The 13,930-nt window shown below is 38.5% G+C and overlaps 1 protein-coding gene across 2 annotated transcripts; it reads right to left on the bottom strand.

Moving 5' to 3' along the window:
* LOC119909209 (sterile alpha motif domain-containing protein 12-like) lies at nt 1-5,168 on the bottom strand. Of its 2 annotated transcripts, none has more exons than XM_038727315.1 (4): nt 5,040-5,168; nt 1,588-1,712; nt 1,305-1,445; nt 1-920 (listed from the first exon to the last, which is right to left on the bottom strand). In XM_038727315.1, exons 2-4 carry the CDS (start codon nt 1,706-1,708, stop codon nt 904-906), a joined length of 279 nt encoding a protein of 92 aa, XP_038583243.1. In that variant the 5' UTR covers nt 1,709-1,712; nt 5,040-5,168; the 3' UTR covers nt 1-903. The 2 variants fall into 2 exon arrangements, with proteins under 2 accessions (XP_038583243.1, XP_038583244.1); XM_038727316.1 differs by having other exon boundaries at nt 5,029-5,120.
* Nucleotides 5,169-13,930: the final 8,762 nt, after the last annotated feature.

Raw genomic sequence — 13,930 nt, 5'->3', positions numbered from 1 at the left:
TTGTGTTGCTAAAGCAGCACTTTTAATTCAACCAACCACACTGTAGTGGTGCCATGAAAACATGTATAGAAATAGACATGACCTTTTTTTACATAATAAAAATGTGCAGTGGTACTGATACCTATAATACACATATAAAGGAAATATGACATTATATAAAAAATGTTTTAGGACCACATGCACGAAGGACATTCATAAATTCTAATTCCTCCAGCTAGTTAAAACAGGATTCACCTTTATCACATTAGACAACATGTATCAAAAAACAAAACAAGCATCCAGTCCAGAAAAGTTGAGGATTTTTCTGTAACCCTGTTCAATATTCACTTTACAAAAAAGAGTCTACAGCTTTGCCAGGCTGTTCAGTGGTGCTTTAAGCTAAATGCTAATGCTAATATGGCAATATGTGCACATTGACAATGTTGAGTTGATATTTAGCAGGTATAATGTTTACCATGTTCCTATCTTATTTTAGCATGTTGGAATGCTAACATTTGCTAATTAGCATTAAACAGCACCACCACCTCATTACAACTCATCCAGTATCTGTTTAGATACTGACTTAGAGAGATGGATCAACAGACAACCCGGCATTGCCTTCCCTAAAGCTACGCTGCATAATACACTGATGGGATGCAAACCCACAACAGAGAAAGACAAAAGACAGAGACTAATGGACAGAAGGCATCAGAAAAAGATACTCAGACAAAAACTAATCTCATCCTTCTGCACAGGTCACATTTCACACAGGAAATGGGTTTCTTTCTCTCTTCATTCCTCATTGATTTGTCTTTCACCTTTCCTTGTTATTTCCAGCACTCCCACTTTTCTCCCTCCTTCACATGGATGAATGAATGGATAGAAAATAAAAAAGTGAGCTGAATTTCTTCTGTGTACTTTCAGTTATGTAGAAAAACACTCTGAAAAGCAGAAAAAAGAACAAGTTAAATATAAGTTACCAGCTAGTTTATCTCACTGGACACGTTAAAATTTTGTTCCTGAGCCTTGTCTAAATTTGGTTCGCAACATCTAATATATTCCTGAGTCTGGTTGAAAATAAAATGTGTACTTTCGACTGTGAGATGAAATAGCCAGTAAAACATTAATATCCTGTGTATCCATGTCTGATTTCCTGGGACTTCCCACGCATGGGAATGTTGGTTCTACACTACAACCACCAATAAATAAATAAATAAAATATTATTTATTCTTTTGAATACAGTGTTAAAAAAAACACCATCTTATTTCTACAACTACTAGATGCTCAGCTACACCCTGAAGATAAAGTCATTTGGCATTCTCACCAGAGCAGATGTCATTGAGTTCATTGATTTCTTCTTGAACTCTGAGAAGCAGGAGGCCCTGCAAGATTTCCTGCTGCTGTTCCTCAGCCTCCAACCCGAGAAGCTCCAGGTGATGATCTTTTAATCTCAGCAATGCACGGCCTGGAAGACAGGCGTGCATATGTGAGTATTTATTCGTTTACAAATTGGGTGTGTATTGAGTGTGAATCAGGGGTGCTGAAACCTCAAAAAGATGTATGGGCCTTCTCACCTAACATGCGTGCCAATAAAGCATGAATTGTACCTGATATAGCGTGTTTAATTATGGCTTTTTGGAGCGTGCCCATGTGGGCTGGGTGCTGAGCCTGCACCCACTCCAGCACTTCTTCCACTGACCACAATGACACTCGTTTTGACAGGCCCATCACCCTGCAACCGCATAAGAAACACACTGAAAGGGCAAAACCAGAAAAGTTGAGAGCACAAAAACATTTATTCTGGGGTGAAACATATTAAATATTGTATTAGTTTAAATTGTTTGCCCTTGTGTAAGTGCTCACTCATTAGGTCAAAAGTTTGGATTATGAGAAAATGGATCTTATTTTCATGGGTATGACCATTTGACTAACTCAAGTAGGGCAAGGAACATGACAGTCAGACAACCAGACAGGTTATTTGGAAGGGAAAAAGGAGGCATACAGTAAAATTATTACACAAACTGTATTTTGTAAACATCCATCATAGATCATAGACCGGCTTTGTGATTCAACTTTAACCTACTATACTTGCAGGAGTGCTTCAAGGCAGCATGAGTGTTGCCAAGAGTACCTCATTAGAACAATACTTGGACGGTACTTACTGTAGGTTCCTGGATATGTTTTCTACTGCTCATATTTTTCAATGAAAATAAAACTTAATAGCTCAGCAATTGTTGTGTGTTCCGCTACAATAAAGTGTTATTTTACTTATCAATTAACCTGTCAAAAACTTTTTGAGTTAATGGATAGTTTACTCAAAAGAAATACCTAAAAAAATAGTCAATAACACAAAACCCAAGGTGTCATCTTTAATACAAATGTATTCACTTTAAAATAATATAAAACATCTGAACAAAAAAAATGTTTTAGGCTTATTGTGCTTGATAAATTATTATTTGCTTATTAGTTATTTATTTTCTGTCAAGGGATTAATTGAATTGTTTCAGCACTACTTGTAAAAACCCAATATGACAACCAAATGCTCTGAACAGAAAGAAGAAAAGCTTGTTATAGGTTACTTCACTGGGGACAAACAGCATTGTGTTGATAATAAACGTGAATTAACGTGATTATTAAAGTTAACCACACCAGAATTTGAGCAGAGAGATTCAGCGAACGTGCCGATGTCTCTCTGCAGCGGGAAATTTTGCCTCGGGCACATTAGCTGAGGACACTGGTGTCTGTGATAGACCCGCAAAGGTGAGGAAATGCAATTTTCTCTTACATTTGATGCTTTGGATTACATTTCCTTCTCATGTGGTGTCACCGTCTTACTCAGTATAAGCCTATTTTACAGGGATTCTTTCAAAAACGTCCTGAACATGGTGCTAGCAGCATAGCTGAGCATGGTTGAGGGATTCCTCAGAGCTGAACATAACAGCAAGGTGAATCCAACCAACTGCGACAGTCTGAGGTCAAAAAGTTCTGCTGTTTTAGTTGTTTCTATGCCTCCGGTTCATTTGGCTCTCCTCCCAGCCATATCCTCTTGGGCTGCACTGCTATAAGGCGGAAACTGCTAAACTGTTGATGTGACCTTTTCAGCTGGCCAGTCTAGTTATTGGGTTATAAATACAAGAATGTAATATCCTGTGTTAATTAAGGGGGGTGCGTGATTGGCCAGGGCTGTAACGAGGTCCCAGAGGAGTAATTGACATACAGACAGTGAAGACCTTTACACCGGGGCAAAGACACAGAGGAGACTTCCCTTCAGAGTCAAAGTGAGCTGTTGGTTTTATGCCTTAGGACAGCATTTCTTAAACAATATGACTCTCAAACTGGGCCCCACGGGGTCTATATCTGCAGGGAAATAAAGAGACTGTATATACACAGCGTGTCTTATTTGCCCTGAACAATTTCATTTCCATGCACACTACCCATTTAAAAGTGAACCGGGACCAGTAAACAAAAGTAATATACTGTAACAAGCAGGGTGTGAAATAGGTATTTTGTACCACTTACTGATTCTCTACTGACTCTCTACTGTGTGTAACTGTAACTTAATAACTAATGTTTACAACTTAAGTCATATGGATGTATTTCTATATTAAACACATTTAACAGCTGAACAGAATAAAGCACTTCTTAACAGAAGTGCTTTAAGTGACGTCTCCTCTTCCACTTGGTGCAAAAATTCACTTCTCGTTTTATCTGTTCCTGCTGTCACCTTTTCCCTCTAGATTGACAATTTTATTGAGCTTCATGGTAGCTAGAGCTGGAGTGAATGTGAGGGAGTTTACAATTTGATTTCATATACAACAAGGGAAACCACATTGTAAGTACAGTTCTGAGGAGTGGTCACAGAAAGGAAAATAAATTGTGTCTGGTGTTGTTGATGTTTATTTCTCTTCTTCCCTGAATGTGACTCGAGTTTTGATATCCTGTCATCCCACCAGGGGTCTTTGGATTGCAAGCAGTGGGAGAGCATTACCCATTATTTCTCTTGTATAGTAATGGGTATAATTAGATGTCTTTCTGTACTATGCCTTCATTCCAGTGTTGATTGCAAAACAATGCTTTTTTGATACCTTAGTTGAGGAATGTAAACATGTTACCTACAAAACCCCACTTTTTATTTTAAAAAAGATGCCAAACTTCTAAAATGTTAAACATTGTCTAAACACAAGCAGCCATATAACTTTGCCTAAATAAAATAAAATCTAAAATCAGAGACACATGGTATTAAAAGAAGTATTTAGGTTCAGAATCCAACCCCAATTGTGACCAATTTACATCCCACAAGGAAATAGCTGAACATTTTCATACATAGTGTAACTTTAAAAAACAAACTCTAATGTTAAAACAGGACATGTTTAAGTTTAAGCAGGTTGTAGTCACCTTCATGCATCCCAATCCTACCATCTTGTGGTGCCTTGCAGAATTACCTCATCTCTTCCTCAAGCTTTAAATTTACGTTTATGTTTAAGTTTAACTTTCTTAAGAATTGGTTCACAGAAACTTCTGCTCTCCAATCTGCAGCTTTTCTCCACTTGGCATGATGCAATTTTCTTTCCCTTTTCTAAGAATGTGTTCTGTTGTAAAAACATTTTATACATTCATCATGCATCACTTCAATCTAAAACTGTATTGCCTTACAGGCACACTGTGAAAGGCTGTGCTCAATAGTGTGTTCTGATGTAAAAACCCATAAGAAACAGACACCCTGGTTGTAAATATTGACTAAATAAGGTGTGGTCTTGTAGGCTGGTCGCTGCCGAATTGAAGCAGTTTCTCTTAAACATATTTTATGTGCTTTACAGATGTGTACCTGTTCAGGTAAAATATGCCAAGTAAAAATATCAAAATTCTGAATAGAGTTTGACGTGTTGTCCAGCTGACAAAAGAAGACAAGCAGTCCACCCAGAAGTTTTACAGTAGGCTAACCCTGCAAACACATCAAACATTCATAACAGACTGTAGGCTGTATCACTGAGTGCACATAACACACTGACATCTTCAGAAACTTTATGAAGGGTTTTGTTCGGTCATACTTTATATTTACCTCCGCCCTGGTCCGTTTGATGTGGATAAAATATTAATGGCGACCCGTGCCTGTTACCTGTTGAAGCGTTACTTTAGGTACATTCCTTTTCCCGGCTCCACCCACCAAGCGGGCGCGCGCTCGATACGCCCTTCTCCCGCACTCCCGTTGGACAGTTATTCGCGATGCCTTCACTTGCTGTAAGAAAAATTGGGATGTCTGTGGTATACGCATAATTGTCCTACATTCCTCAACTATTGACCATGCTACATCTTGTTGACATCTTATAGGGAAACACAAAATTCAGGTGACAGCTAAAAATATAACAGAATATAATGCAGTATTCAGTAGTTTGTTTGTTTTTTTTTAGCTTAATTTACTTTTTTTTGGACAATGCACATATGTTTCTTTTATATTTACATGGCATTGCATGTTTTCTTAGTGTGCAAATATACCTTTCTCAGAGTATTTTCATTTGTTGTTTAACATTTTTTTGTTGCAAACTATTTTTCAGAACATTTTAACAATTGCTTTTAATAAGTGATGGGGACAAAATCAGCCAGTTTAAAGAGTGGTGGGGACATGTCCCAGCGTCCCCAGTGGAAAGTACACTGACTAGAATAAGGTCGTGTTTACAACTTGTTTTGAGTCAGTCGATTGCTGAGTTTACGAGGGGTTAATGAATGCATCATCTAATTAGGTGTAGAGCTATAAGTAAAAGCCAAAGACACCTCTGTTCTGTGTTTATTTGTTTCTTGACCTGTTTTCTGTTTCTGTGTTAATGAGTTTAAAACAATATCAGTTCAAATGAGTCCAGTAGCCATCTACACCCAACAGAGGGCGTAAGCGTACAGCAGGTGGAGCAAACTTTCTTCACTTCTCTCAGCTTTGGACCAGCTGCCCGGCATGCAGCGCAAACTTCAGCTGGAGGTTTGTGATGGTCACATGATGATGTTGTGGGTATATTACCCCTCATGTCTGAGCGTGTTCTCCTCTGCAGTGCTGCTGACTGTCTCTGAGAGGGAGAGTGCGTGCATGGTGCAGTATTTCACTCTACTCCGTTTAATTGAATGCAATTTTGAATGACACTGACAGATGCCGAAAGGAGAAAGCCTGGAGTTACAGCGTCAAAACGCAACTTTTTGAGGGGAATTATGAGAAACGTGGAGCTGTAATTTTTATTTCCAATTGACAGCAGACAAGGTGAGAGAGAGAGAATGACTTTTGTTTCTTACTTTACGTCAGTTTGGCATATTATTACAGGTCTAACATAATCTGACAGCAAAATTAAAATACTTGAAATCCTCTTGGTTTTGCAGTGACTGCACCTGTTTTAAACCTCAGTGGACTGTGTGGCACCTGTCATTCCTTTATATATTATGTAAAATATACACTGGGGATGCCTTCTATTCAAAAGTAGTTGAATTTTGTACTAAATAATGTTTGGTAGTGACTTGGCCAAAGCTTAGATTAGTGATTAATGCCCCTATGTGTTGAGTGTTAGAGAGGTTAATGGAATTTGTTCAGCATCTGAAAAAGGCTGCAGCACTCTAAAATCACCACATGATTTATTGTTGGTTCCATGTTTGCCACACTTTGAACTTTTAAGGTGACAAACTTGCTGACACATATTAAATATTTATTGCAGTTTGGTTGCATGGCTACAAAGCTGATTTACTGCAGATTATGTTTTAGAGCAAGGCAGGAAATGCAGATTCAATGGTACTCATCTGCAGAAAATTGTTGCTTTGTGTTTCAGCGGTCATGGGTGAAGTATTTCTGCCTTTAATTAACCGAGGAAAATGGGTTACTGTTGCACATGGATGATTGAGCAATGATATGGGATGATTGCCTGTGTTTACAGAGAGCATGTGTTCTCAAGTGCTCCTACTAATTCTAATATATTAAGGAAACAATTACATAATTGCACATCAGGCATGCACTAACTTTTTTTAAATGACATTATGCCACTTGCTCTGTTAAATCACCAATGACCATGGCACTGAGACCACACATGTGGTGGAAAGTAACTTATTTACTTTAAGTATTTCCATTTTATGCTACTTTATACTTCTACTCCTCTAAATCTAATTGGACATAGGCTGTTTCAGGTTACCTTTCAGATTATGATTTTACATTGAAAAACACACACCATGCATTTATAAAATACAATCCATTAAAGATTAAACTAGTGGTTCCCAACCTTTTTGTCTTGTGACCTCTTACAGAGAAGCAGTGTCTGGTTGGGGCTCCTTGTCACGTTTCAGATGTCTATGAGTTGTCAGCAGTTCCTCCAAAGAGACATTTCCTCTCTGAATTTCTCACATGGTTTCTTCCAAACAACTGTTTCATGCTCAAAAAGGAAAAATTATCCAATGTTTCACAAAAAAGTAAAGATTATGGAAAATCTAAATATATACACATTTTTATATATATACACACACACACACACACACACATAGATAGATGTGTGTGTGTGTATGTATCAGAACTTTGTTTCTTTCTTCTTCCTTCCTCCCCCCATTAATGTGACCTTTTGGGGATGCCCGACCCCTAGTTTGGGAACCACTTGACTAAACTTGTTAACTGCATATAAAGATGTTAAAACTAGCTCCACCATGGTCACAGTACAGATCACCAAATAAACAGCAAAACAAGATGTGATGCTGTTCCACCAAAGAGATTATATTTCAGAAGTGGCTTCAAAATATTTATAGCAGTTTGTGTTTTATATTTGCTCCACATAATGATGATGACAAACTTTAGTAGCTACCCTCAAGGTCTGCTCACTGTCAGTTTGTTCATAGTTATAAATGAGAAACAAGCAGAACAAACATGGCTCATAACAGTATTCCAGCCATTCCAGCAATGATTTGTTTGTCAGGTAATGTAAAATGACTTGCCCACGGACATTCAGCTTACTTTCTAGTTAGCAAAGACATGCTGTTGTTGTGATGTTAGCTTTAGTAGCAGTAGAGTTGCAGCTGCCATGTTGTCTTCACAGCAGCAACTTCAGCGACAGTTTGCTAACCCACAACTTAGCTAACGTCAGTTACACTACCTGCTGTGTCGTCGTGTTATTTGTCATGGAATTGGATGTCTTCAGAATCACACCCCACCTTTAATCAATAAAGTTCAAGATCAAGCAAAGATCGAGCTATTTCCTCAGTAATGGCTGAAAAAAAACTATGCTGTCTTTGCCAATTGGTACCTTTTTAAGTGAGCTTGCAAATTTGCATAATGTCCAGGGAAATTACGTTTTCAGTAAAGCTGTATTAATTGATTTTTTGGCCACTTGGGGGTTAGTGGACATATTATTGCCTCAGAAATTTGAAATGGCCAACATATTTGCAAACAGTTGCCTATTTAAACATGCAGCAGAAACATTAGCATTCATTTAGTTATAATTGTTATACTATAAAAGCTACATATAATATGGATTAGTGAAGCTTTAAGGATAATTCTGTGTGAACTATTTTACATATTTCTTTCCTATTAATCTGGACTGTCCTTAAAGTGAAAACATGCTAACAGAATAATATTAACACTTGACTACATTTGTGCGTCAAATGGTTCATAAGATATAAGTGCACACAGCCGGCATCTTTTTGGCTTGTTGTCATGCTGCATCTTGAACTGTTTGTAGTGATTGGATGGAGCTCCAAGATGCAAAGCCTCCAGTCATTTGAGGGATGAATGAAGTGAAAATCCACTTTCCACAATAGTTCAGTCACATTAAATCACCGGATTTAATCTCTCTCAGCTGTTTAATCAGATCAGATGCAAACCTGGATGGAGAGAAAATACTGAAAGAAAGTCATCAAGGTAGAGTACATTTTGTCAAAGGTTGTGACTTCTGTGTTTATGCTCCTTACACTAGGTGTGAATGTTTAGGGTTGAGTGTAAGCAATAGTTTTCTTTTGACACTTATGGTCAGTGCTGCTGTAATGTACAGGCAGTTTGTATCATCTGGCCCTTTAAATCTGACACATACACTGCATATTCACTGTGTTGTGTTATTTATTATATTATTGTTCATAGTTGCAGAGATAGCTAGCACAGAGAGACTGGTGACCCTCTGCTTTCCCACCATCCTCTGGCTCTGACTAACAAAGACCAACTCAATGTGAGATAAACTGTTTAATCCCACAAAACTGTAATCAGAGGATAACTCACCTCATGCACTAACCTCCCCTCACACAGAAAACACACACTCTGTAGACACAGTCACATACACAAACACATGCAGGAGTGTACCACGAGTTTACTTGGATCTCCTAGCAGCCCTAATGGTTCCTGCCCTGCCTCAGTCTAAATGTCAACCTGACTCCTCCATCTCCTTCTTAATGAGAAAGTCCAGACTGAGCGCTTTTTAACGACTTTGTCAAACACTCACAGATCTGCGTCTGGAGCTTGTGGGACTTAGACACCTATTGACTCCTAACTGCAGCAAATTTAATTTTATACTTCAGAGATGTCTATGTCTGACACAGCCTCTCCCCAGTCACTAGTCTTATCTATTTGTTCTGTGTTCTCTATCACTTTATCCATACGCCCACCATATTTGTTTAACATCACGTGTGGCGTGGGAAACTAGAAACCCAAACTAGAAGAGCAAATGTGCTCAGCTCAGAGTAAATAGTCTGGTGCAGGGCTGCGATGTAATGTGACTTGACAAACTCAATCTCCCCAAAAAGCACTGAAGGTTGTTCATCTAGGGAGCAACTGATTGTGAATCATTCATTCAAAGTCTTCATCAAATGTGAAATTCAATGTGCTTTTAATAAAAAAATGAGTTATGCCAATATAGATTACATACGAGATCTGCAGTAGCTCACCAATAGCTGCACCTGCTGGATGACATTGTCACAAGATGACAAGATGGAATTACTTCTTCTGATGATAAGTGGCTACTGAAAGATTTTCCTTTCCCAGGAAATGTTTTCGTTAGATTTATGTGCCGATTGGGCCAATGGGTTTGAAAGGAGGACATGTTGAAATCCTGCCATAACCACATCTCTCACCTCTCATAATTCACATGTAGTTAAATACTTGGGATGCATACATCACAGCCGCTAAAGATACAGTTACGGTTCTGGAGCAAATTTTTTATGAGTCAAATGTAAGCAAACTGCAGGAAATTATTTCAAGACTACACTTTTATAAATGAAGCCCTAAGAGAGTGACACATTTTCATGGCTCCACCTGCAATGGGACTTAAGCTATTTGTATTCGTATTCTTGCCACATTCTAGCTGTATTTGGATCTTCTTCAAAAGTGAGGGTACAAGGGAATAGGAGATCAACTGAAACATTTGTGCCAGTTCTGTAGTGATTTGGTCATTATACTACACTTATGGGAAATGATTTATCATCATCTGTGTTCTAATGCTATGTTTAAAATAACTAGTTTCCAACTTATAAATAGCAACACATTAAAGTCATAATTACAACTGGGAAGCTTGCATATATCTGACTTGGTGTTTAATAATAGAGAAGAGCTTTAAATCTAAATAAACATGGAGGCTTCACATCCAGAAAAGTCCAGAATTCAAGGTAATTAAACCCAAATTCAATGGATATAGTGTTATATTGTCAATGCACAGTATTTTTAACCCTTACATGACCTGCACTGCAATCACACAACCATCTTGAGTTTTATGACGGTGTAAAAATTGCAAGTTAACATGAAAATCGTTCCCAACTTTACCATCTCTCCCATTAAATATGAGTACAGCACAATCCTCACCTATGGTGCAGGAAATCTATGCTCACTTTGATTGACAGGATGAGGAGTTCAGGTTATAACCACTGTTCATTTGTGTTGAAAGAAGCCAGTTAGTTTTTGGGGGGCATCTGAACAGAACACTCTGGCCTGGAAACACCTCAGGATCCAACAGGAAGGGCTGGAGGACATGTTTATGAGGAAGGACATGTGCACTACTTTGCTTATTCTGCTGCCACTGCAACCCAGCTAAACAGTGGAAAATGGATATGTTAAATATGGATGCATCATTTCAGCCAATTATCTATCAGCTCTATATTTGTTGAGTAACCATTTCCATTTGGGCTGATGCTCAAACACTGTGCCATGTTTTGGAAATACTGGCAGAGCAGTTAGGTTGTGTAAATGGGCCCTTTAATGTTGTTTGACTGGGCTAATAATGACATGTTTACCTCTTCTGATGCAACACTATGAAAAAAACAGCAGCCCACTTCCACACATATCCTCATGGCTAGGTGAAATGAAAGGTCGATCAGTTCTTTCTTAGCCCATGACAGACGTTTTCACAAAGTTTTATGCACATTCATTCATAGCTTTCTTTTTAGAATATTCTTCTTGAAAGCAAACATGGGGCAAAAACCAACCTCAGTCCAAGAGAGAAACGAATCACATAATACTGGTCTAGAGACAGCCACAATCCTCCTACCGCAAGGATTTCCTTCTGTATGTTTGCCTTGGACTGTGTGTGTGTGTGAGAGAGAGAGAGAGAGAGAGAGAGACAGTTTTTCATCTCAGTTTCTCCAAATCTCCAGACCTGTACTGGTGATATTGAATGCCATTCATCCAAAAGATTAGGGTTGAGATCCTATTGTCATGTCATTCACATCATTTTTATATTCCTCAAACAATTCAGGAAGATCCTGGAAGAAACTATTCCCATCAGGATTGAAATGTTTTATAATAGGATGATACATTTTTATTGATTTACTCTAAGGGAACTAGAAGACCAAACCATGCAAGCATCTACATTTGTTAGTTCTTCCAACCATGTACTATTTTTTTCTTTATTTGTCATATGTACCTTTTGTGAAAGAGCAAGCAGTAAAAGATTTGAGTTGGTTGAGGATAGACGACAGTGTCTTGCAATGTATAACTAATTCAGTGGATCGTACTGTGTGTGTCTTTTCTTTTCAGCCAAGTGGAGATGGAGAACAAGGCCATGTATCTGAGTACATATGAAGAGAGAGAAAACGGCTCTATGTATGAAGAGGCCTATGATGGACACAACTTGTCCAAACTCAACCTGTGTGATGAAGGTAAGGAGGGGAGTTGAGACTTGGGAGAGTTTAATAGTTGGAAGCTGGAAACACTGAGCTGAACACAAGACTTGAGAGTTTCACCCAAAATATGGTTGTTTCAAAGAAGAAGATTTTACCTGGATTTAAGGGCATACTCACACTAGACGATCCATACTGTGTCCGAGCACCCCCAAAGTCTGGTTCATTTGACCAGTGTGATCGCTCCGCGCCATGCCTGGGCATAGTACAAGGCAACCGGGCCTAGTACACCCTAAATCTGCATGCACTCAAAATATGTCCTGCTGCAATGAGAAACTGACCATGGTATTTTAAGTATGACATGAACAGCTCTGAATTCTTCTGGTAATAGAAACATTTGAAAAATTAACAGTTCAGTTAAGCACCAGAATCCCTTCAAGTGGGTAAAAATTCTTTATTTGTGCCTGGTTCTTGGTCTGTATTACTTTCTTCTTTTGCTCATCGTCTGCTACTGCAGAGTAGACCATCTGCTTCATGTTTACACTGGCACGCGCATGCCCAGTGTAGCTACCTGAACGGCCACTAGATGAGTGTTTTCAGTCGTTGTAAGACAGAGATCAACTCTGATACGGTGCTAAAATGCTGCTGTGGACGGAGAAGATCATTTTCGTTATAAAACTGTTTTAAAAACATAGCAGTGTGGATGTAGCCTCACATTACCCCACTCCTCTCTCTACTCCTCTCATGTCAACCCAACCGTTTTCCCCGTAAATCTCCCATATTTTTAACCTTTATAAAGTCAAATAAAACCTTCTGGCCGTATTTAAAGTGTTTGCTATTCTCTCCTCTGGTAAAGTCGGTGGTAGCATGTAAATTAAAAATGAAAACAATCCACTGAAATGATATAGGGCCTATAGCCTACTAATGGCAAACCATATGAAATTCTAATGAATATAGTAGCCTATATTAATAATTGACTGTATAATATGGAATTTACATTGTAGCCTATTTTTTATTTATTTACTTATTTCAAATCTCATTGAAGGCAGTTATGACTCCTCTCTGTAGCCCTTCTCTGCTTGTCTCTCCACTCCTCTCTCTCCCCCCTAAAGCCCACAGAACCTGCCTGAGCTTTCCAGAACAAAAAGCAGCTACTTCAGAGTTTATCATCGACTCATGATGTCTGTGTTCCTTTATCTCCTAAATATTTTGGCTACAGCCTTTTTTGTTGCAGTTTTTATGGTTGTAGTAAATTTATAAGATGCTGTTTGTTCTGTTTTTGTAGTTTTTTCCAGGAAAGCTATATTTGTTAAGCTATAAGATGTTCATAGTAACCAGGCAAAGGCTGCTATAGTTTAAGTCTCTAACACAGATTGAGCGGAATTTGTTGCCCATGTTTCCTGGCTATAAAATAAACAGTTGTCATTTCATGATACTTTATCATCTGTTAACTTTAACACTTAATACATTGTTTTTAGGACCAATTAAATAAATATACTGTATACTGTATACTGTATAATGCTACATGATTAAAAAAAAGCTCCAAATAGACCCAGTGATCAGTGATCGGTATCGGCCGATGCTGCTTTCAGCAATAGGTGATCGACCCAAAAAATCGTGATCGGAGCACCTCTAAGTAAAACTACAGATTTGTTGCATTGCAAACTGAGATTTAAAAAGCTACAGTGTGTGTGTGTGTGTGTGTGTGTGTGTGTGTGTGCGCGGGCTGTGTGTGTAGGTACAGAAGTCTAACATGACTTAGAGCAGATCATCACACAGCATGAGTGATTTTCAGAAAGGGACTTTCTGCAGAACCATATGTTCGTGAGCACAGAAACGGCCACACACACTTACAACCAATACAGACTCAGTCTACACCAACGCACACACACACAAGAAGAAGCAATGCTG

The sequence above is a fragment of the Micropterus salmoides genome, unplaced genomic scaffold, assembly GCF_014851395.1.
Source record: "Micropterus salmoides isolate LMB-PRFRI ecotype aquatic unplaced genomic scaffold, ASM1485139v1 Ms_hic_scaffold_18, whole genome shotgun sequence".
NCBI classification, from domain to species: Eukaryota; Metazoa; Chordata; class Actinopteri; order Centrarchiformes; family Centrarchidae; genus Micropterus; species Micropterus salmoides.
Note: the sequence above shows the minus strand (reverse complement) of the source record. Positions and strands in the feature narration are given on the sequence as shown.

Excerpts from the sequence above, each read along its gene's own strand:
- LOC119909209 (XM_038727315.1), bottom strand. The coding sequence starts at position 1,708 with ATGGGCCTGTCAAAACGAGTGTCATTGTGGTCAGTGGAAGAAGTGCTG. Across the intron at positions 1,446-1,587 it reads AATTAAACACGCTATATCAG|GCCGTGCATTGCTGAGATTA; the intron begins GTACAATTCATG and ends CCTGTCTTCCAG.